The sequence below is a fragment of the Anser cygnoides genome, chromosome 11 (assembly GCF_040182565.1).
Source record: "Anser cygnoides isolate HZ-2024a breed goose chromosome 11, Taihu_goose_T2T_genome, whole genome shotgun sequence".
NCBI classification, from domain to species: Eukaryota; Metazoa; Chordata; class Aves; order Anseriformes; family Anatidae; genus Anser; species Anser cygnoides.
The window spans coordinates 13,706,733-13,731,347 of NC_089883.1; the positions used below are offsets into that span (position 1 = coordinate 13,706,733).

Sequence of the window (24,615 nt, forward strand, 5' to 3'; positions counted from 1 at the left end):
AAGCCACTGCCTCGGCTTGCCCGGGTCACGTGGGGGCGGGGCCGGCGACGGAACAGAGCCGAGGGGAGCGGAGTGGGGCCGGGGGCTGAGGGGCGGCGGCGGCGCCATGGGGCAGTGCGGCATCACCTCCTCCAAAACCGTCCTGGTCTTCCTCAACCTCATCTTCTGGGTGAGTCCGGTCGCCTCCGAGGCCGGGGGGGGGGCTTCTGCTGGGGGGGGGGGGACGGGGGGACGGGACCTGGGCCTGGGCCTGGGCCTGGGCCGGGCCTGAGGGGCCGGGGCGCTGCGAGCCGGGGGCCCTGAGGGACCGCGTCTCTTGGCCGCTGTCCCGGCCTCGCTTACGGGCGGCTGGGAGCGTCCCCGTGCCGCTGTGTCGGTCCCGTTTTTGCTTGAAGGCTGTGTGAGGGGCGCTTTGTACCCTCTCCTTGGGGACCTGTGCTGTAGCGCTGTGCGCAGCCCGTCCCTGCCGAGCCGCCCTCCCCTCCGAAGTTCAGAGGTGGAGGGAGCTGCGTCGGGTGCCTCGGCAGCGTGGTAGTGAGGGTTTAACGAGCACAAGAGACGCTTGTGTAATTCAATATACATCGAGCTGCGTTATCGAGGCTTTCGGGTCTGCCGGCTTAGACTTTAAAGAGCTGTTACAGCCACCTAGCTTTTGGCCTTCTACCTAACACGACTGTTCTAAGTACTTAGTGGTAAGTATGTAGCATTGTTTTTTTTTTTTACCGGTTTAGCACAGTTCTGTGATAGACATGTAACTTAATAGTCTAACAGCGAGTCTGGTGGTTTGTTTCTTCCAGTGAGCACAGCTGCATCATGCTATTTACGCATTGCTTAAACCTGCTGCAACTACAGCCGTGCTGGCAGCAAGACAACCATGTAAGCTGGCTGTGCTGGCTTGGTGCAACAGTAGGCTGCTGTAAACCCCCTTTCTGAAGACGGACATAACATAACAAGCTGTAGTTTGACATCTTACTTACAGTTACAAGTGCCCTGTCAGAACAACGTACATATAAATGAAACCACATTTAAGGCTATCTGGGTATTTTAAGAATTCCTTTTCTGGATTTAGATCCTGTGTTTCTCATCCTCTAATCTCAGCTTCAGGAACAGAAGATTTGTTGTCACAGCTGCTCAAAGATTTCATCTTTGAAAAAAGGATAGGAGGTAACAAGATATTAGAACATAAAAATGTAGCTATGTTTAGCAGAATAACTAATAGTGAAAGCCATATGAAAGCTAACAAATGTTAGAGGATAAATGTTCTTGTCTAAATTTTTACAAAGGAATGCCTCTCTTGGGTGCCTAAACACGAATCACGGTCAGGCAAAATGCATGTCTGTGCAGTCTCACCGACATTTGTGTATACAGCTGTTCAGAGAGATGAACAGTGAGTGTGAGGTATATTTGACTTTGATGCATGTTAGGAATAGCTCATTTTCATTGAGGTGTATTAGCTCCATTATTTATCTTTGAAGTATCATGTAGTTGCATCAATTTTTTAGTACAGCCATTTGTTTGGAATCGGCTTTGAAGGGTGTGGCTTTTTGTTACATGCAAATGGCATTAAAAAAAGGCAATTTGGTAGCTGCTACAGAATACTTAGTTTTTCACTGGACATGTAGGTAGTCTGAGTTGCATCTTGAAGTAGTGTTTTTCTCTCCTTGGTTGCTGGTTTAAATTAGATTATATGTCTAATAAATGAATGCATTCTGCATGCAATTTCTTATCCACCCCCCAGACTTCAGTAATAGTTTTCATGTTTTATATATTTGAAAAGTATTGCTTGCTATTTGCTGGATTTAATAATTTGATTGCAAGTGCAGTTATGCAGCTTAAACAACGATAAGTGCAGAAGTTATTTTGTGTAATGCTGAATGCAGTGCTTTACCATTTTTAATAGCTTTAATTTTGAGACAAACTTGACTCAGGACAGATTGTGTTTAGATAAAAAGTACTTCATGTCAAATTAAAATGTCATTGTTGCTGTATTCTGCAAACCATATCCAGTGCGAGAAGTCAACTTATGCAGATAGTTTTTTGACAGGGAAGCAGCTGGAACAGCCATACTGCTAAGTTGCATGTAGAATGATAAAAGTATGTTTCCCAAAAAGTGAAAATCGCAAAATCCATGTTTTGCCTCTCTAGCCAAGCTACATGATAAAAATAGGAAAAGAATTCAGTTGTCCTTCTTGCATACTCTGAGCAAAAGTAGTATATCTTCATTTTAAATAGCAGAAGAGAAAGGAAGCATTTGAATTCTTGATCTAGCACGTTTCATTTGGTGTCTGAGCTGAATGTCTACGTTGCATTGTCAGCTAGATGGGCACTAAATGTTAATTGCTTCTGTGCTGTTACAGAAATCTTTTGATTGTCATTCATATGTAGTTCCAGTTCTGGTAGTTAGATCATTCAGATTTGCGCTGAGACTTTTGACAATAATCAACAGCCTATAATTCCTCAAGTAATTCAGAAACCTCATTTTATTTCCTTTATAAACTTAATATGTCTCTTTAGAGTTTCACATATAAATCTCATCATCATGATCATCATCATCTTCATGGTCTGTAGATATATCAAGTTGCTTCTGCATTTAAACTTAAGATTATTTTGATGAAGTCATTGAAAGCTCTGCTAGACTAGCCAGGCAAATCATGCTTCAGGGAGTGTTTGGATAACACTTCCAGAAATACGGTTTGATCCTTTATTTGGGGTGATCCTGTGTGGAGCCAGAAGTTGGATTTGATGATTGTTGTGGGTCCCTTCCAACTCAGGATATTTTACCATTATATGATTATAACTTCTCCCTTACCATGGGTCTGAAATTTGTGGGAGGGTGTGAATGTTCAGAATGCTTTTATAGTTGAGTCTTATGAACGTGAGATGCTCAGAAAATTACCACTTCTGCTGACTGAAGAAAAAGCAGAGACTTTTATTGTTATGCTCTGTAGTCTAGAATGTAACTTGTTAAAAAATAATAATGATGATTGGCATTCTGAGTTCATGACTATTAAACACGTTCATCCTTTTTTTTCCTTTAGTTCTGTTTTCTATGTTATGCTTAACTTGATGGGCTGTTAGTCTAGAACAGAGTTGGGAAATTTAGTATCTATCAGCTGTTGTTCGGATACTGTGAACCTAATGATGTATAGATCAGAAAATTTAAGATTTCTTGTCTATTGTAAGTCTTCAGGTATTTTTGATACTATCATCTGTTGATCTCTGCCATCCATAAGATAATTTGAGGCTGTGGGGAATGAAGTGCTATGGCTGTTACCGGAAAGGCCTGTGTTTCTGCTGCTTACTTGGGCAGGCTTCAGTGTTCATTTGACTCCACAATTAACTGCTTTAGTCCTGTTTCCAGGAGAAAACTAATCCTAGGAAAACGTGGGCATGAACTTATGGGTATTTAATTTGATGATCCTGGTTGAACGGCTATCACATGGACACAGTGGTATAGGGTAAGGGCAAGAAACAAGAGAAAGCTAAGAGCACAGCACTGTGGGACCACACCTCTAAGCAACAGCTAGGTCTCTTAGATCGGTATGACAGCAATATCAAAAAACACCTCAGTTTTGAAGAAGTGTTTAAGAACAGAAGAAGCAGCTTAAATTGTGATGCTGTCTTATAGGTAGAGTGTTGGTTTGTTCTACTGGACTGGACAGTTTTGTTGATGGCACTTCTACTTGTGTGAAGCCACAATACTATTCCTATTCAGTATGAATCTATTGCAGTGTGCTCTGAGATGTTTACCTCAGGCTTCTGAGTATGTATTGCAGTAGCTCATAACATTTCTTTTAATTCAGAGGTTCTCAGATGGTACTGTTTGGTAATGTCTAGGCTTTAGAAAGACTGGCAAAAAGAAAAAACATTTTTAAGTTTTGTTAGTGCAGGTATGATTTGATATTGTTAACAAATCCTGCAGCTGACAAGGCTGTTTCTGTAAAATTAATACAGAATAAGCATGTTGGCAATAGCAAGTTCCTTTTGCTGCTACAAATAGTTGCTGGGAGAAGCAAGCTAGCTTAAATGGTACTGCCAAAGACTTATGCCAAGACAAGCTGTCCCTGTTTGTGGTAGCAGGCATAAAGAGCAGTGCCTTCAGTTATACCCACAAACCTTCATAAATCATTAAGAATAAAGTTCTCTTGTCTTTCAGTGTTGGAGTCAAATAGGTTGTCATTTCTAACAATTTTGTGACAGCTCCCTGTTTGTCTTTCAAGGCTTCTGAAAAAGGCGGCATGCTACCAGGTCATAGCTGTGCACATTCATCATCTGTGACTGCTAACTTTAATAACCCAAACTCCTCTGAATTTACTAGTGATTCTACACATTCTGAAAAGTCTTGTGCTGTTATTTATTACATTTTCTAGTTGGCATTAATAAAAAAAAATCTCGTTTCTATATAGTCTTATGAAAACTATTTTGTGGCCTGTAAATTCTTATTCTAACTACATTCCCATGTTGGATTACTACAGGGAATTTTTTTTGAAAATGAGGTGGACAAACTGCCTTTTCACAGCAGGACAGGTAGTAGTTTATCATATAGAAAGTTGGACATCTGCTGTGGACATGCAGCTGACTTAAAAAAAAAAGTGGTAGTCATCAAGAATAGTATGATGTAGATCTTATGAAACATTCGAGTTCTGGATAACTTGGCAAAGAATACTTAAGCCTAAAGGTACTTCATAAATAAATGTAGAGATAGGAAGTATCAGTTCAAACTTGCCCTTCTTGGAAAGATTAGATGGAATTGTTAATTTTCTTTTCCCCAAGGGTTTTGTGAGGGAGTCACAGCCCGGTTTTCCATGTAAACAATTATTGATGAGAAAGAAGTAGAGGAGTGGTCCGGAAGCCAGTGGGCTCTGTGGTGGATGGATACCAATTTAAGCAAGTAGAGAAAAGAATGTCAAGTGTGTATTTGTTTCAGAAGGAACTGGAAAGGGAGATAAAGAGTAGCAAAGTGCTGAGAGGAACGTAAAGACAAATAAACAGTAGAGGGCCTTATCCTTTAGGGTCTTTGAGGTTAAAACTGAGAAACTCAACTTTGAAGGAGAGAAAGGTGAAAAAAACCTAAACATGAGGAAAACTTTTTGTATCAGAAAATGATGGAGAAATACAGTAGAAGTCAAATGGAGAAAAAAGTACTGTGAAAAAGAAAATTTTTAGTGTGCTGTTGCAAGAAGTCCAAAAACTGGATAGTAACCCATGATGTCAATGTCTGTATATATGTACAGGTAGAAAATGTTGTCATTGGCATGCATGGAGAAAAGGAGGTGTTAAGAAGAATGAAACAGATAAAATTGTAGACCCCTAAAAAGTCTCGAGTGCATGGCATTTTCTTAAAAATGCACATTCCCAACATAGTAGAGGGGCAGTGACAACTAAAAGATTCACTGAAGCCTGAACATAAAGAAAGCAATAGACAGGTTGGGAAGATAGCATGTGAGAGTACACCATAGGTGTGTTTTACAATCACAGTCTTGACAGATACTTTGGAAGTGGAATGACAAGTATTTGGGCTGAGTGGTATCTATATTACCACTGAAACTTACCCATCAGTGATGGTAAAGTTGGCAGTACTAAGCACTTATTTTCTTTCAGGGTTCAGTGTCCTTATCAAAAAGGGTGAAATACCTTCTTACCTAATCAGATATCAGGTGAAAGTGGTTTCTTCTAGCATATAGTACTTTGCTGCTACTTTCACTTGCTTGTTCAGAGACTGTTTTAAGAAAAACAGTGAATAAAATGAAGATTCCAGAGAGATGAGTGTTCTTCTTTAGCCCAGGTAAATTGAAAGAGTACCAAAAAAAAAAGTCAGTCTCTGTTTGGATCTTACTGTGACCCCGGAGTGTCCAATAGCAAAAGTAACTTGAAGGACAGTGCTTTGTAGAGATAAAATCTTTTGAGTTCCCTTTAGATCTGTTGGGGAAGAACATTAGTGGGGTAGTATAGGAAAGTGTTAGTATGTAAATGGAGCTGCGTTTTCTATTGATAAACAAATGGTCAGCAGAACCAGTAGTCTGGATCTGTTATTTTCCAGTCATCTTCCTAAGCAATAAAAACTTTAGCTTTCAAACTGCCGCTATGTATGAGGATTACTGAAAGTATGAAGGCAGTTCTTAATTTGCAGCCTACTTAAAATGATTCAGGGTTTGTCTAGACAATGAGTAGGCTTGTACAACTCAGTGCATGTGAAAGGTGAAAGCTGACTTCTGGAAGACAGATGTGGGCTTAGGAGGATGTTATTGCACCAGCCCAGAGACATGGAGAACTTCCAGATTCTAAACATTCTTACCTATAATACTTTTCTTTTTATTGTTGTATGCGTTGCACATGAGATTTTCCAGTTTTCCCTCCAGTTACTTGCATACTTGTTATGTTTTCAGTAATTCCTTAGAGGCACATGCCAAAGCAACAATACAAAACTTTTCTGATCTATGAGGTCTGTCTGTAAATTTTATGAAAGAGGTATCTACGTGTTCTAGCCTTTTGCAGCAAACTGTTTTCATTGACTGTACTTGCCTTAGCAGTCTTTTTAAAGGTTAATTCATCCTAAAATAAGCATATGCCATGTCAGGTTCAGTACTGAAGTTAGCTGCAGACAGCTCGGAAGGGATGTGTGAATGCTGAATAACCAGTTGGCTCCCTGGAGCACGCGTGTGACCTGGCGCAGATTCAGGAGCTGTTGCCATCTCTATTCAGAGCCTTGAACAGTTTATTAGAGAATTCTTCTTTCAGGTCTTGCTTATCAAAGACTTACTTGAATTGTGTGCAGTTCATGTATTTAACTACCACTTAATGATAGGAGAAATGCATGATTGTAAATATATGGTGGCTTTTTATTCACGTCTTTGCTTAATTTGAGCATACTTAGTATTCTGTGGATTTACCTTTTATTCTTCAGAATAATAAGCATTGAGAATTGGATTGTTTTATATTTTTTAATTATCCTTGTGTCATTATTTGTGATAGAGATCTTAGTTTCTCTGCATTATTCCATTTTTGTGAAGCAAATGATAGAAGCTCAGATCAGCTTCAAACTTAGATAGAAGCTGTTTAAAAAAAAAAACAGTAAGCATAGGTTCAAGTTTACCATTCTTGGACTTCAAGAGGGAAATGTGCAGTTCAACTGGTACGCTACCGACCAATGTAGAATGTATACTTGTTATAGGTAAAACTAGCTCTTTGCCTATCACACTATTTATGCTTTATTTATCTGAACATACAACATAGTGCTATACTATAGAAATGGAGCAAAACCTTTTGTGCTAAGGACCAGATTTTGAAACCACTGAGTAGTGTGGAAGGAGTCACCACTGGTCACAGTAATTCAACATCCATTAGTATAGTTAGTAGCACAGTAGAAGCACTAATCTTCTGGCTTAGTTTCGTTTAAATGGGATCCTGTTGTACATGCCAAGCCCATTTAGCGATGCTGGCTAAAAGATAATGAAAATTGTCAGAAGATGAGCAAAAAGGATTGCTCCAAAAGGACTCTTCTAATTCTAGCCTAAATGCTGATACAGGTACCTCCCCTTACCCTCCCTTGTTGATCTAGGGCATGCTCAGGAAAACACTAAGCCTCATGTTTCTGACATGGAATGAGAAGGGAAGGCTTTGAAACTTTTTTCCTGTAAATGAGAAGGGCAGCACTGCATTTTTTCATAGTGCTCAACTGTAATACATGGAGGAAAGGAATTTTAATCTTTACAGCTTTTAAACTGATCTGAGTATGAAAAGTCTGGCAGGCTTTGTTTTCAGGTGCCTTTTTTTCCTAGAAGATTTGCTGAAGTGATTCTGAGGAAGGGGTAGTCGTAATTCTGACGTCATTGACTAGGTGCTCACATCAAGCAGAGAGGCAGTGTCTTTACTTTCTGCTTCGTGATTCTAGCACACAGTTCAGACAGATGAATCCACCCTCCTGCTTCCAAAATTTTGCAGCTTTATCCACAGAAACACCAGTTCTACAGCCTTTGGAAGCAAAACCTAAGGACAAATGCTGTCATGGTTGGTCAGTCGCTATAGTTCCATGTGTGAAAAGGTTTTAGTGATATCTTCAGACCATGTTCATTTAAGATGAGGAGTCTAAAGAGGAACATGCATTTCCAGTTGTTATAAAATAATAATTTCTTTAAGAAAAAAATGCACTTGACAACGCTTGTTAATATCTTAGACTCTATTAGCTAGACTCATCTTAAGCATAATACTGGAAAGGAAGAAGTTTCTCAAAAATGTATGCATCTCAAAGCAGGGATGGAAAGTTACAATGTGTAGATGGCTTCTTAATGTATAATTTTTTTCTTTCAAATATATTTTTTAATGTACGTGCACATCCAGTTATCAGGAATCTTAAGTCTTCCTTTATGATCCAGATTTTTCTTAGAAAAGAGGGAAGCCACTTAAACTTAGCCCTGTGGAGGAAGACAAAGGGGCTCACAAGTGGGTCTGATGACAGTTTTGTGGTATATTTTCTATGGCTCATGCCAGCTGCAGCTGTTTCTCTTCCACCTTACAAAATAACATATTTCTAAGAAGCATTTTAATTCTTCCAAGTGAGAGATTACCTCACTGGCCTGTCATTCACATGCTTTGTTGCTAGGCTACAGTTAATGCAATGCCATTGTTCAGTGATACTACTTTGAATCTTTGCTTTGTCTACAGAAATTGCATGTCTGTGTTTTACCATGTTGCACCGAACATGGCACGATTTCCACAGTTGGATTAGCACTTGGATGTGTTTTGTGCAAAGGGGCAGTCTTAATAGATTGTTTGCTTGTTTTTTTTTGTCTGGTGGTGCCTCACTTCTGGTATTTGACTTAATTTTCAGTTTCATTACTGTTGTATCTCCATAGCACCTTTTATTGGATGAATGTGAGCCTTCTGGATGCTTTAAGATTCTTGCAGAGTACACGCTCACCCTCACTGCATACATAAAGGTAGAGGAGAAATACAATGTTCAGATCCACACAGAACTGAAGGCACTTCTGAGCTCGCTCTTAATTCCTTTTTCTTTGAGCTAGTGTTTCTATAGCAAAGTGCTGCTGAGGATGCTTTGTATGTAAGGCTTTATGCTAGCAGTGTTTATGCAGTGTTGTTTGTGGGAAATAGTTGCAGTAATATTGCAGACTAAATATGCATAGTAGCAAACAGTGCTGAAATGGTAGGCACCAGTTTTCTGATCACCTCTTCTGTTCTGTGCCACACGGAACAGGAGTGTGAAACAGCCTAGGAGGCTGTGTAGTCTCCATTCTTAGAAATTTCCAAGATGTTGGACAAAGCCTCGAGCAACTTCATATGAATTCAGTGTTGACCCTGCCTTGAGCAGGAAACTGGACTAAATGATCTCCTGAGATCCCTTCTGGTCTGAATTATTTATTGGTTCTTTGATTCTACTATAGCACGATGCAGTTGTATAGTAGTCTAGCTGCTGGAGCTAGGTGTGCACATCCGTCTGCCCTCTTCTTTCCAGCACAGGGATAGGGGTGGTAACAAAACCGCTGGGGAAGGAAGGCAGGAGGGAGGCAGCCTGCTGTATTTTTTCTCAGGTCAGAGCTGAAGTGTGTGATATTCCAGCTGAATGTACTTCTGTGACTGGGGTATAGATTGGATTGTAGGGGGGTTGCTACTCTGTACAGCAGGATTACATTCCTCAGATCATGGCTTAGTCTTTGCATCTTCTGAGTGGGCTGTTTTTAGCTTAGCCTAGCAAGGCAGTGTGATTTGTATGTATTGTGACACCAGGGAAGGGTGTAACATGAAGTGTTCTGATGATATTGTCGTTCACTGCAAATCAGTAGAATATAATTTTCATTTTAAGGGTTTGGTAGGATTGTTCAACTCTGTAGCAACGGTGGCATTATTTGGTTCAGGCTGTATAACTCTTCAGGCCTTATTTGCTATTAAATGGTAGTAACCTGAGGTGGCATTTTTTCTACATTTAACAAAAGACCTTTTTATACAATGGCTCTTTTTAGAAAGTCACTGCCAGAACTTTCAGTTTAAGAAGTCTGTAGGTATTTGATTCAGTCTTTCAGTAATTGGTGTCTTTTACTTGGAAAAAAGCTGTTGCCTCTAGCAGAAGTTAGTCTACAATGCATATATCCATTCTGTCCTAACGTTAAATCATAGGTAGTAGTCAGTAGGCAAAATGGAGGAATAAGTAGTAGGTAAATGGCAGGTAAAAACTGCATACATGTTCTGAAAAGCTGTTCAATTACATACAACTTAACTGTTTGAGTGGCCTGGAATCCTGTTATCAAAGGTATGTAGTTTGTAAGTGTGAAAAGCTAAGTTCATAGCACAGGAGGGGAAGTATTTGAGGAGAGAAGGGAGCAAGATTTTGATGTTCATTGCCTGGTTACCCTCATTTCTTAACTATATGCATCAGAAGGCTTCCATAATGCAGTCAAAACTGAAGCTGTCTAGATGAAATGTAGTTTGGAAGCTGGAATTAGCTGGTCTCCATTTGAGATATTCTGAACAAACATGCACTATAATCTAGTGATGATGCCTTAAAAAAAGGTAAAAGCACTAGTTCATGTTATTTGATAAAATTGTTGCAAAGTAGCCTTGCACAAAGGTTTAGTGTTCAAATAAATTTACAGTTACTGTGTCTATTGCAGGCAGCAGCAGGCATACTGTGCTACGTGGGAGCCTATGTGTTCATCACATATGACGACTATGATCACTTCTTTGAAGACGTCTACACGCTCATTCCAGCAGTTATCATCATAGCTGTGGGAACACTTCTTTTTATTATTGGACTTATTGGGTGTTGTGCCACAATTCGAGAAAGTCGCTGTGGACTTGCTACAGTAAGTTGCGTGTGATGGTGTTTGCTTGTTGTTTATGTTCCTTTCCCCTTTAATTGATTCTGTAAAATACAGTTTTTAATATTTTTTGTCTTGTTTTGTTGTCTTAAATGTTGGCCTTGTATTTTGTTCTGAACACCTTTCAATTTTTTTGTTTTGAATGATGGTGTTGAATCTGCTGATTCTGGCAGCAGAAGACTCAAGTTCAACTTGTTAGCACAGTGAACATCTTTTTAAAAAAAAAAAAGAAGGAAAAAAAACATTTGTTCTGACTTAATTATATAATTAAATCTCACATACCTGTTCTGATTGAAAAGCTAAAATTGGAGAGGGAGAAGGATGAGCCAGCCAGGAGCCTTCTAGTGTTAAGTGTATTGCATTGAGAGTGACTAGGGGTGGTTATGATGCCTAAATTTTCTCTGTATGGCTTAATTTGAACACTTAGTTTCTAGGAATTTGTCATATGTTTCCAAGCATTTTAACTGCAGATTCAGTTTGTGTATTAGGTAGGAGAAAGAAGAGAAGAGAGCCAGCTTTTAAACTGTCCCCATTTTGTTGTTTTTAGATGCTGTGTGTTTCTTTAACAATTTATTTTAAGTGTTCATAAACGTACCAAAACGAATGCGTAGGTTGCTATTGCTGTTAATTGTTTCAGGGCTTAATCTGAAGAAACATTTCCTTAATCCATCTACAACTTCTGTTAACAGCCTGGGTCACTTGTGTGATGTGGCAGTCCTATTTATGTAATAAGAGAGTGAAAAAAGCACTTGGTTAAAACATTCAATTTACATTTTTTTGGTCTTAGTGAGCAGCACTTGCCTGGCTAGGTAGTTTTAAGTTGTATTACTTGGTAAAGCTATGAGCACTAAAACTTCTTGAATTAAGTTACCTCTGGACCCATTCGGTCAACTTTATTGCCTGCTTTAGGTTAGTTGCTGAGTTAAAACCCTAAAAGATGTATAATAAATAGCAAAGGTTATTTTGAGACTTTTAGAAAGGAAATGGGTGAAATTATTTGCATAAATATCCTGGATTGTATTTTACAGTTTGTGATCATCCTGCTCTTGGTTTTTATTACTGAAGTTGTGGTGGTGGTTCTTGGATACATCTACAGAGCAAAGGTAATAACCTCTCAATTTCAGTAAATGTTTTGTTGTGAACTGTGACCAAAATACAGAGGTGTAGCCTTTTCAGCCTTCTCTGTATGTGATTGTGAAACTGTTAATGGATATTCATTAGGGGAGAACTGTTAGAGATCAATATCTTAAAATTTAGAACAGCAATATTCCTGAAAGCAAAGCTTGAAGCTTTTCTCAGAGGGAAAGAAAAAAACCTGCCTGGAACATGTCGATGACAATTGAACACTACAAGGGAGTCTTGGTAATTAGTACCTTCCAATTTTCCAGATGGCTTTCTAGCCTATTTATGCTTTTGGCTAAGTGCACGTTTAAGGTTACACAGTATTTGAACATATTGCTTATCAAAACAATATGCCCTAGCCTAAATGTTGACTTACAGTCTATGAATTAACACTGCTTAATAATCAAGCCAAATAGACTGAATGTGTTAATGTATACTGTCTAGCTTTATGCAGCTTGTTGGCAATGGCTATAGGGGCGTGGCTAAAGAAATTGATTTCTCCCACTGTTTTATTAATGGAATTTCAGAAAACAGGACCAGAAAAATGAAATTAAATGGGCTTCTAGCAATATAATGTGGTAGAAGTATAACATGTGCCATTAGAGATACCACAATGTAGTTTGAAGAAAATAAAAGTTTAACTTGCAGTTTCACTGATTCTTGTTGTATCTGTCTACGTGTCAATGTTGCAGGAAAAAAATCAGCAGAAAAAAGTTATAGCTGTGAAATACTTTGATGGCATTATAGTCCTGTCTTACTAGCAAGGTGAATTAAAGCCCCATTGACCTTCCTTTAGCCCATCTGTGTTTATATAAGCAACAAGGGACTTTATAGTTCAGTCCTGCTTGCATGCCTTTTCTCTAAGAAGCAGTGTCAAGCATTAAGGAAAAATTTAGTCTTGTTTTGTTAACTGAAAGAAAACTGCTTCAAATAAGCAGCTAACAAGACGACCTTGAACTGTGTGTTATTAATCTCTGTTACAGAATAGATTGCTTCAGCAGGAATGTTCTATTAAAGATACTTAATTTAAGGATATATTCTCACAGTCTGCATTAGGTTTCTTGGCAGAGTTGATCAGCTGGGACTCTAGTTGGTAGTGTAAGTAGTCCTTAGAAGCAATTGAGGGAAGCTGTATGCTTCCTGGAGAAAGGGAAGCATGTTGAGTTCATACATGATAGCTTGAATGATTGCTTTCTGTTCCAATACATGCAGAGCTAGTGTGCTACAGTGTGGTGCAGGAATTACCATGTCTATGATCTGGACAGAGAAGTGGTTTGCTGATCTCTGGTTAACAGGATTCAGAGCATGTAAAAGAAGATGCATATATCTTTCTTTTCTAGCCTGTCTGAAATTACACACTTGAACCACTTGAGAACTGGATCAGCCCCAACTGTACGTTCCTGTGGCCTCTCATTTTGTCTTGCTACCATACAGCCTCACAAGCAGTAATGCAGAATCAGAGCTTGAGAGAAAAAGGAAGGGAATGGAGTATCTTTTCAGTGGCAGCTTGGTGTTATGCTAACTGAAATGTCTTGCAGGAGTCAGCATTTGGAAACTAAATCTTTAGTCTCTTGAGAGGGAGACAGAGGTATTGTTAGTAAAAATGGCTGTCTTCTACTATCCTTTAGTACTCAGTGTCTAGAACTATTATTTTCAAGTGCAACAAGTGTCAAATTAACTTACTACCAGTGAACTTGGAGGTGAAATCTGCCTTTATTTTTGGCAAGATAAATAGGGCAACTGTCTCTTGCTAGTATTACTCTTTTATTGCACACATGGCCTGTACACATGGCCTGTATAGACCTGTGGAGTTTTGTTTTAAAATAAATAAAGACACCCAAGTCATGCTTATGTAATTTGCGTGTCCCTCACATACATGCTGCCGTAATTGAAACAAGACAATACACAAGCATGCACTGAAATGCTTTAAAACCTATGTAACAAGCTGAGGATACATTTTGGTATATGAACCAGAGTTGTAAATCACTGTGGTTTAACCTGGCAGGCAGCTAAGCACTGCACAGCCATTTGCTCATAACTGACCCCCTCCCTTCTTTCACCCCAGTGGGATGGAGGAGAGAATCAGGAGGAAAAAAGTAAAAGCTCTTGGGTTGTGGTAGAGACAGTTTAATAGGACAGAAAAGGAAGAGAAATGATAATCATACTAGGATGTATGAAGCAAGCGATGCACAGTGCAATTGCTCACTACTCACCCACCACTCCCCAGCCTGTCCCTGAGCAGCGGTCCCTCCCATCCTGGCCAGCCACCCCATATGAATTATTCCATATGATGTGATATGGTATGGGATATCCCTTTTGTCAGTTTGGGTCAGCTGTCCTGGTTCTGTCCCCTCCCAGCTTGTGCATTGTGCACCCTGACTTCCTTGCTGGAGGGCAGTACAAGAAGCTGGAAAGTCCTAGACTTACTGTAAGCACAGCTCAGCAACAAATAAAACATCAGTGTGATATCAGCATTATTTTCATCCTAAATCCAAAACATGGCACTATACCAGCTACTAGGAGGAAACCTAACTCTATCCTAGCTGAAATCAGGACTATCATTAGTTAAATCATAACTGATTTCAAACTGGTCTGAAACAAACTGTCTGCAAAGGCTAGATTGACTTTAAGTCATGTCTTGATACAGATCTGCTTGTGAAGATAACCAGCGTTCTTGTGAGGGGAAATGAAGCTTGTGCTATTGTTGCAGAAAATTCTCTTCAAACAGTTTAAGTCTCTTTGCAATGATGTGTTGGCAAGATCTTCCTGCTGTAACTTGCAATCTAAAGAACATGCTTGCTTAGTTCCTGTTCAGTTCTGAGATGAAAATTCCTTGCACGTAATTCCCACTGAATGCAATAGCCCTGAATTGACTTTTTTCTAATCTTACTCTAGTACCAATTTTTGGCAACACCAAACTTTCTGTGCATTTAAGGAACAATTTACACTGAAACTTATTACTTGAAAGGTTCTAGTAAGGTTTCCTCTGAAGTGGATATTATCAGAAATCTGTTGGGGGACAAGTGATGATTCCTGGGTGGCATCCATTTTTAAACACACGTACTTGACAGCATCCTTAGCAGCTTGACTCATCTGCAGTAGCGTTAGGAGCTATTCCAGTAGCTGTTGCTATGTACCATGTACTTCCACCAACATTTCTCAGAAAGCATGGGGGTGGCGGACTGAATAGCGACCTTGGTCACTGTAAGCTAGAATAATCAGCCAAAAGAGCTTGTCTTTGGGAATCCCCATGCCTTGATCAGAAGGGGCAGAGCAGGCCATATGACTTAATGATATCCTCATGGTCCCTAACAAAATGAGTTAGCCTGGATGGTTATGCTGGTTTTGGTTTGGAACTTTCAAGGACTAGAAAGCGGAAAGGTGAATATGTGGTCTTATTGAGAGCTCTTCTCTTCATAGTGTCTGCTGTTATGCCCATGGTGTTATAATAGAAGCCATTTTCTTTCTGAGATGCATTGCAAAGCTACTTTGTCTAAAATCTTACCAAATGTAGCTGCACATTTTTTCTTGGTTGTAAGCTCATGATATCTTTGCAAAAGTCAGGACAGAATATTAAGAAGCTATACCACCAAAGTACACTAATTTCAGATATTAGCGAGTTGTCTTGGTTTGTTGAGTTCTGTACTTAGTAGTGGAATTATTTTATGTAGACCTCTGTTATTTCTGTTGGTGTACTAATGCTGATGCTTTGCTAATGCTTTGCAGGTGGAGGATGAAGTTGATCACAGCATTCAGAAAGTATACAATGGATACAATGGGACAAATCCTGATGCAGCCAGTCGTGCCATTGACTACGTACAGAGGCAGGTGAGACTGCCAGATGCATGAAATAATTTTACTGGAGCTTTTCAGTTCGTTCTGTCCATGAAACACAGGTGCTATGTTACTCTGCTACTTGTGACACGTCTTCAGCAGTTCTGACAAACTTAGTAAGCAGCAGTCAATAAGTAGCTGAACTCTGTTATGATTAGTAAAATTAAGAAATTGTTGGTGGGAAGGTGTATTTTGTGGGGGTTATCAGTGAATCAGTATTTGCATTCAAATATTTAGTACTTCTGTTTTTCTGCAATGGGATTTTGCACCATGCTCTTATCTGTGCGGTTTCATCTAGAACTGTTTGGGGAAGAAAATTGCTCTAGAGTCGAGCTGAATGCTGGTCTTGTGAGTTGCTGGATGGGGAGGAGGGGGAATTATGAAAAATGCAGGAGCTTTCAACATCCTTAGAACTGCATCAATAAAATTCTAATATTTGTATATTAAATATCTAGTATGTTTAAAGTAATGATAATACTTCTTAATACCTTGCTTAAATCGTCTCCTGAAATGAAGAAGGACAGGCTCGTAAACTAATACTTAGGGCGGTACCTCTGAGACTGTACTGTACGTATGAAACTCCAACTCTGAACAGAACTGTATTTATGTTCAGTTGGTTCATTCTTGAAGGCTTCCTCTTTTGCATAGCCACATGTCTATGTGGCCATATAAAATGAACTTCAATTCTGCATTTAAGTCTTGTGAGAAGAACAAACTCTGGTTCATGCCAGGACTACATCCAGAGAGTGTAGGTTTTTTCAAGCATCTGTCATAAACTTTATTGATAGAGCTGTTCTGAGCTGTAAATAACATTTTTTGTCTTGTCTTGGGGGCACAAAGGAAAAATGGCTCATCAAATGTTCCCCAAGAACTGGTATTTCCAGTCTGTTTTCTAAGGACTTAAATGACTTAAGGCTGCAGGCCACTTAACAATCCATTCAGTCCATGATTTACTTTGATAATGCTGTCAAATAACTTCTGTTACTGAAGTAACAAAGTCAACCAAACCGTAACATGTTTGTGGTTTTGGTATTGCAATTAGAACTGTTTCATCCAACTTCATGATTGGTAAGCGTGGTGAGTCTTTACCTGTATGTTTTCAGCTGCGCTGTTGCGGGATCCATAACTACTCAGACTGGGAGAACACTGTCTGGTTCAAGCAAACTAAAAACAACAGTGTGCCACTTAGCTGTTGCAAAGCAGCTCTCAGCAATTGTACTGGCAGTTTGACCCGTCCAGTGGACCTTTATTCTGAGGTAAGACAGCCAAAACATGAACTTAGAGCAAAGTACAAGTCCTGTGCTTTTGCTGACAATCATTTAATTTTCTGTTTAGTGGAACTGTAAAGTTTGGGGTGAAAGGAATTATGATTAATAGGAAATAAATATGTCCTCTGAAGAAGAACACTTCTTATATTTCTGCCCTGTTTGATGCTTTTGGGGGTTTTTGGTGTGTATCTAAATGTGTTTGCCAGAGGGATATATAACAAGCCTACTTGTTTTAGGGCTGTGAGGCTCTGGTTGTAAAGAAGCTTCAAGAGATAATGATGTATGTCATCTGGGCAGCACTAGCATTTGCTGCTATTCAGGTAAGCGAATATTCTTTATTTATAAACTCAAATCAAATTGTGAACTGCTGTCCAGGTTATTACAGTTATGTACAGGGTGTCAACAGCTTTGGTTTGTGCTTGGTTTGAGAGACAGATGAGCCTCAGTCAAAAGGACCTAAACACCTTAACACAGAACGTCTCAACTAAGCATGGTTTAAAAACTACTGCGATGAGAATGTGCATTGTTAGATTTGAAGGTAGCTGAACATTAACAGTAGTAATTGACTAGAATGTGAATGATAAGTTACATCTTAAACTGATTATCTTTAAGCATCAAGTATCTATCAATGTGCTCTGAAAGCACTTAACACTTGAAGAATTTGTATAGTATTTAATTTACAGCTTTGAAACAGATGGCTCTTCATGCTGTTTTAGAGGTACATCAGCTTAAGTATGCTTCATGGCATATGTACAATGTCGACACCCACAAAATAAGGCAGGGTTTTTGATAGCATGTTCTGCTTTTGTTTGATTGATCTTTGCATCGTCTTGAAGGTGCTGTACTTGAAAAAAAAATGCTCAAAGCTAGAGACAGCAGCTACTTAAAATTGAAAGAAGGCTGTCTCATAGGAATCCAAATGGTTGTAGTTTCTCTGGTCATAAAAAGTAACTGGGGAAATAGACTAATGTGCATCTCATTATTTACTAAGATAGAAAACAAATAAACCTGTATTATGATGTCTCTTAAACATTTCTGTAAAATCAAAATTTTGTGCTTTCATCAATCAGGCAGGTTTAGTACATTAATCACATTTTCAGTTTGTGTCAGTATTATGGTCTCTGAGAAATTTACTATATATGCTGAATCCCAAGAGATTTAAAAACTGATTTCAAAGTAACTTTATGCCCTTAATAGCATTTGAATTCAGAAAACATTGTTCCTGTTGAATTGAGAAGCTTAAGCACTTTAATTTTCAAAACCAGCTTTAGAGCTGGTTTGTATGTTTGAAGGTTAGTCAATAATCCTTTGCAAACAGTTTTGTGGAAATAGCCAAATTTCTATTTCAGTGCTGCAAGGCTGTACTCATAGGTAACAGTGTATACTGTAATGTTGTTGAATGGTCCAGAACCAGATTTCTTCAGATATGAAGTTTGAAATTTGGTGACATCTATGCTTAGTCTTCCAAAGGAAGATTTTTTTAAATTGTCATTCTTAAAATTTTAACTGTTAAAGCAATATTCAGTCTGTTCAAACACTGAAATATTTCTGTAATTAAAATGAAGGTATTTCCACAACCATAGTTACTGTGGCAGATTATGTATGAGAAACTGTATGTTATGAGGCTGGGTGAGCTGAATAGAGAGGAGGAGGCATTATTCCCAATGCTGGAGTTTGCAGGTTGATCAATAGGTCTACTCTAAAGTGCAGCACTGTTATAATCCTCTTTGGGATTGGGCCAGAATTTCTACCACAGGTAGACTGGAAATGTGACCACTTGTATCCTTCTGTTCTTCCTGGGTCACCAATTCTAGGCAAGCATGGTGTTTTTATACTTTCTGCAGTGGGTACGCTTTGATTTGTCTCCACATGTCACTAATCAAGCTATTGGCAAAAGTACATGGATAAACAGCTTGGAAGAAAATAAGAACATCAAAGCAATTTCTTTCTTTGCTGCAGTGTAACAATACGTGTCACAAGTTGTGACATTGGTTTAAACAAGTGAATAAAATAGAGTACAGGGTGTTAGGAATACTTTTGAAATTTCTGTCTAGTAATATTCACTGAGTGGTAATCAGATTTAAGTCTATCGGAGGTCATATTCTTGTATCTTTGCTCCACATTTCAAATGTTTGTAAATTGGCATGTTTTAAGAACACTTTAGTTTAAGACAAGTTAATACTAAATCACATTCAAACTATACTTTTTATTGCCTCCCAAAAACTAGGATGTAAGTTGTGACATCCTCCTATTTGGAATACAGAGTTGAAGTATGTACATAGCGTGATTCTCCGCAAAATGGGCTGCAGGATAATTGCAATGTAGATAAAAATGTAAACTTCAGCAAATGGCCTGTAACCTAGGCTGTGTCCTGTAGAGGAAGAATAATCTGTTTTGGTCAGTTCTATTACCACTCCTAGAAATGCTGGATAGAGTCCACTCAGAACTGATTTTTAGTTTGTATGTTATGCAGTGCGGTAAGACTGTTCAAAATTTACCTCATAGTTTACAATAAGCAAATCTAGCTTTCACCCCTTTCTTTAAAATGAAAAGACTGAGAAGATGAGAATAGAACTTCTCTAAGATTTTAATTTGTGGGAAAACTCAGTCTTTTCTGCATAGAATTAATTTCTTGTGTGTGTGTGTGTGTTCCAGTTACTCTTGAAGTGTGTGGTAATTCCCTTGTCTAAAACACAGTGACAGCTCTGAACTATTAATAAATTGGAAGCAACCTGAAGGGAGCAAACGTATTGCAACATGCTAAGTGCTGCTTGATGAGCTGCAAAGTTCATACTTAAGGATATCTTCTGTAGTTAGCGATAATTTGTGCGATATTAAATTTGGCATATCTATACAGCCAATGAGGTTTTTAAGCAAAAAAAAAAGGTAAATTAGTTTGGTGAAAGAAGATGGGCCATGGTTAATGCTAGCAGGCAAACTAAAAACAAATTTCTGACTGTGGGAGCTGTCTAAACTTTTCTTGATGCTGTTCAGGCTTTACAAGATGCATCTATCATGCCTCAACAGAATTCTAAAAGATTTTGTTTACAATATTATTAAGTAGAGATTGAAGAGATACAGAATCAAATGCCTTAAAGAAGGTTTTAGAGATGCCAGCGCATCTTTTGAGAATTATATGCTGAATTATTTCTGTGAAGAAAAGAGAACTGTAGGGAGTCCATTCTGTGCCCATAGTGAATTCCAGGAATATGCTTGCTAGCCTCCTAAAGTGTGTAAATGTTTTTGATATTGACTCAAACTGATTAGATAAGTCTGTTACAGTACTTGATTGTTTTGGATTTTACACAACTCCATAAATTGGATGTCTTCAGTCAATTGACCAGGATTCTTTATGTGAATAACCGTAAATGTGATGGAACTAGTTTTACTATTTGAATACGTGGCTAGAATGACTTATGGCCAAAAAAAATAAAGGAGACGTTTGTATAGCACTCGTCGATTTATCTTGTTTTCGTCAGCATAAAAGAAAGTTTTCGTGCTTGTAGCATACAACCCTTCTTCAGAGTTTTGTAGCCACAGGGAGTTACCACAAATCTTGCTAGTCTAGCTTGTTTTTTTCTAAGTGTGGATGCTACCTCTTCCTTTGGAAGGGTTCTGTCCATGAAGAGTGCTTTTCATGTAACTCAGTTCTTCCTCTTACTCTGACATGAGCATAATGCATATAGCATTTGTAGGAGTTAGCCTGTGAACTGGAGCCATCCAAGTACTAGCTGAAAGTAAAGGAAGATTTCATTTTTACCAGTAGGCTGAAGGGCCATACTCTAGGTTACTCCTGATAGGTCCAGAAATAGCCTGAGTTGAATCTGTCTATAGATCCAAAGCAGAGAATAAAATATGGACAAATAATATTTTTAATTTTTACGTCTTGTTCCTTTCCAGGAAATACAGAGCTTGGACTAAAATTTCATCATGCTTCTTAATCACTGCTTATTTAGACTTAACTGAGATTTTAAAAACTTTTCATCTTTCAGCACGCTTAAGTACCAAGTTGCATGTACATTCAGTTAAGCTTTGGTTTCTGAAACTTGTTATGCATGTGACATTTGCATCAGACTTCATTTAAAAAATAATAATTCTTCCCATCAAGTGATGTGTTTTCACAAAACATCATGCTTTATACTTGGTTGGCTGGTCTCCAGTTTAATTCTTTTGTGCTTCCCAATCAAGTCTCTCATGTTGTTCTTTTTAAGTAACTTACTGCCTGGGTGATGCTTTATAATCCAGAGCTATGACAGGAGCATCTTGAAGTAGACTGTTATCTGTGAATAGACTCTTTCCCTGTATGCATATGAAGAAATCAGGATAATCTCTTAGATCACTAGAAGCTATTTGTCAATGATTGCAGACTTCGGAACACATCACTGAACTTGAATAAGTCTATACCTACCCCCCAAAAAAAATCTACTCTCAAAAAAATATGCAACCTTCCTAAAATCATATCCTGAATCCCTGATCATATTCATTTGATTCAAGTCTTATAAATGTATACCAAGTGATCATAACACTAAATTCCTGGCAAACTTGCCTGCATAGTTACAGCTCTGAAATTTCAATGGCAAGAAATTCACTTTTAGTGAATAATTCACATCGGCCTTGAGCTTTCTAGTATAGCATATTAACAGTTTGGGCATTTGAAGTAAGGTGGAGCAGCTTCACAGAATGCTTAGTTTTTTCATCATAACAACTGAGGCTCATGTATTTGAATTTCACTTCATTGTCTTTCATAACACATGCAGTATCTGAAGCTGTATCTTTCAGGAAATCAGTCATTTTTCCATCTGAATTTTTTGAGGCAGCATCCAAGTGGCTGACCAAACCCATGTCTAGGATCTTTCAAGAAATTAAGGCTGAAGTTTGTGGCCCTTGCTTTTTGCAGCAGGAAGTGCAGCTTTTTTCAATAACAATGCATTTGTTGCCGTTTGTTATGGACATTCATGGTGCTATGAAGCATGCTGACAATTTCTGTGCAGAGGTTAAATCATGAAGTACCTTCTTTGTACTCAGCTTGTTTTCTTTTTTCTCCATAGCTTCTGGGCATGTTGTGTGCCTGTATAGTACTATGTAGAAGGAGTCGGGATCCTGCTTACGAACTTCTCATCACTGGCGGAACCTACGCCTAGAAGAGAATGGGAACGTGGTTCAATCTTATCTCACTTGTGTGGAAGGTGAATGGGCCAGGTTTACTGCAATAGCTTTCTTGCCCTAAGCTTAGTCAAAGCGCACCTTTCACAGATGAGGGGAGCTGTACTGTACACTGGTGACGGGCAAAATAAACTCAGCTTTACACACACCCATATAATTAATTACCTGTGACTTTCACTGTTTTAGCCAGCTATTCATGTATCTAAATGTTTTAGTATGCTAGTAAACTTTCTAATTTCAGAACCATTTGCAAGTTGTGTGATTTGGTTGATATGAAAGTCAACGGATGTGTGCCTATGTTGGTGGATTACCTCTAAGCATTAACTGACTGATTCTTGCATATAGAGAGAATTTGTTAAACCTTCACTACATGGAACTTCTTTGACTGAAGTTGTAAAAAAAAAAAAAAAAAAGCCAGCTGTATTCAATTTGAAAAATATTTTAACCTTGCCCATCACCAGTGTCACTTTTTAAAAAAAAAAAAAACGCTTAAGTCCAGTAAACTTTATATATAATGGTAAAAACAAAACAACAAAAAAACTAACCAAAATTTTAGGTACATAAGACTAAGTTTTGACCTTCAGAGATCAAACCTTTCAAGCATTAGTGTTTTAAAATACGAGCTGGCTTTTCAGGAGTATAATGTATGCACTACTGTTCTATAATGAAATTTCATTTTTTTCTATGAAGAGCAGTTTTATGTGTTGAGTGAACTGTAGACTGTAGATCTTAAACTGGTTTGGAAATAATGTAGCCATGTAGAGTAGCGAAGTAGTATGTGAAAGTGATCTCAACTGTAAATAGTAAACCTGATTAAATAAATCTCTGTATATCCTCCCTATAAACATGTCTGGTTTTCTGTTTAAGATTCCTATGTATATGTTCAAATGGTATCCTCATGTGCTGGAAGTGTAACCGTTCGTATATGAAAGCATCTGTCTTAGAGATCTAAGTGAGGTCATCTAAGGTTTGGTGGAAGCTTGTTTGTCACATTACTTTTTATTTGAAACAGTACAACATAGTTAAACTTTGTGGAAAGGAAACACTTTGTGAATACCATTCCGGAAGAATCTGTCATTTCTCAACAGTGGGGGATGAATATTGTAACTGCTGCGTCTTAATTACACATTAATCTATTTTATGATATTCAGATTCTTAGTCACTGCTCTGCTTTCAGTGGTTTCAGTTACAACATTCTTTGCGGAAGACAGGAATGTTAAGAACTTCTACTGTGGCTGATTGTGCTTTATCATGCAAAGTACATTTGTTCCACCAAATTGATGGCAATGTAATGTTCTCAGATACCCAAAGAAACGTCACTTAGGAAAAGGGAATTCTGATGTGCCTTAATGATGTTAAGGCCAATATGACCTGAGATTTAAGTTTTAGAGATGTTTCAGTACTGTAGAAGCATGCTTGTGGACTACTGTGTTAATTTCTAAATGTGGGTTGCAGATAATATGCTATTAGGTTTTCATTCTTAGGATTATATGTGGGTTAATAACCTGAAAGGCCTCCTGGGACTCTAGTATTAAATTCAGTGGATATGGGAAATAAGCCTGCTAACAATCAACTATCAGGAGAGTGGATGAATAAGGGTTATGTGCATCATGTTGTATTCCATATATTACACATGCTTGGTAAGATCCCAGACTAATGAGACTGAGATAACCCTGGGTTGTAAGAATCAGACCAGGGCAGGTTTTAAAACAGATTACTGTATTCCAGGCTGTCTGCTAATGTTAATAAAACCGTGCTCTTAACAAACTATTCATGTGCTCTGACAGCAGAAGACCAGATTTCTGTCCTGTGGGAAAAAGCGTGCTATTAGGAGCTGTTTCTCTTTAGCGAGCTGCTGAAGCTCTATGCCTTTCTGCTTCACTCATTGCTGAACAGTGTAAGTAAGGTTTGTGTTGAAGTCTTCACCTGAGTCAAAGACCCACATCCCAACACGATTAGGTGGCTTTTGCTGTTGAGCAAGAAACTACGTTATTGTTAGAGCATGGTGGAAAGGTCTTAATAGCACAAGTCTGTCTGTCAAGTAACACTTAAATAAGCAGATTTTCTTCTTTGTTACCTGGTTTGCGACTCCTTAAATGAAGTTACATGGAAACAACTCAGGCTCCTGTAAACATTCAAGACAGTATTTTCCAGTATTGACTTCAATGTCATAATGAACAAAACAGCTTCTTGTCCATCTAAGAAAAAAATAGAAACTTGTGCGAGCAGGATGGAGTAGTGTTTTGTGATAGATGTTCAGTTGCTAGTTTATCTAGCTGTTACTGTTGAATCCTGTTTAGTGCAGGACTTGAATCTGCAGTGCAGTACAAAGTTAACTCCACTACTAGCTTAAAATAAGCTCAAGTATTAAAGGGAACTGAGGTATGGCAGCACACAAC

The 24,615-nt window shown here is 38.5% G+C and overlaps 1 protein-coding gene across 1 annotated transcript; it reads left to right on the plus strand.

Annotated features, from left to right (window-relative positions):
* Nucleotides 1–23,061, plus strand: TSPAN3 (tetraspanin 3). Its single transcript, XM_048081263.2, has 7 exons — nucleotides 1–169; nucleotides 10,623–10,814; nucleotides 11,858–11,932; nucleotides 15,678–15,779; nucleotides 16,889–17,041; nucleotides 17,290–17,373; nucleotides 22,102–23,061. Exons 1-7 carry the CDS (start codon nucleotides 107–109, stop codon nucleotides 22,192–22,194), a joined length of 762 nt encoding a protein of 253 aa, XP_047937220.2. The 5' UTR covers nucleotides 1–106; the 3' UTR covers nucleotides 22,195–23,061.
* The last annotated feature ends 1,554 nt before the right edge of the window (nucleotides 23,062–24,615 follow it).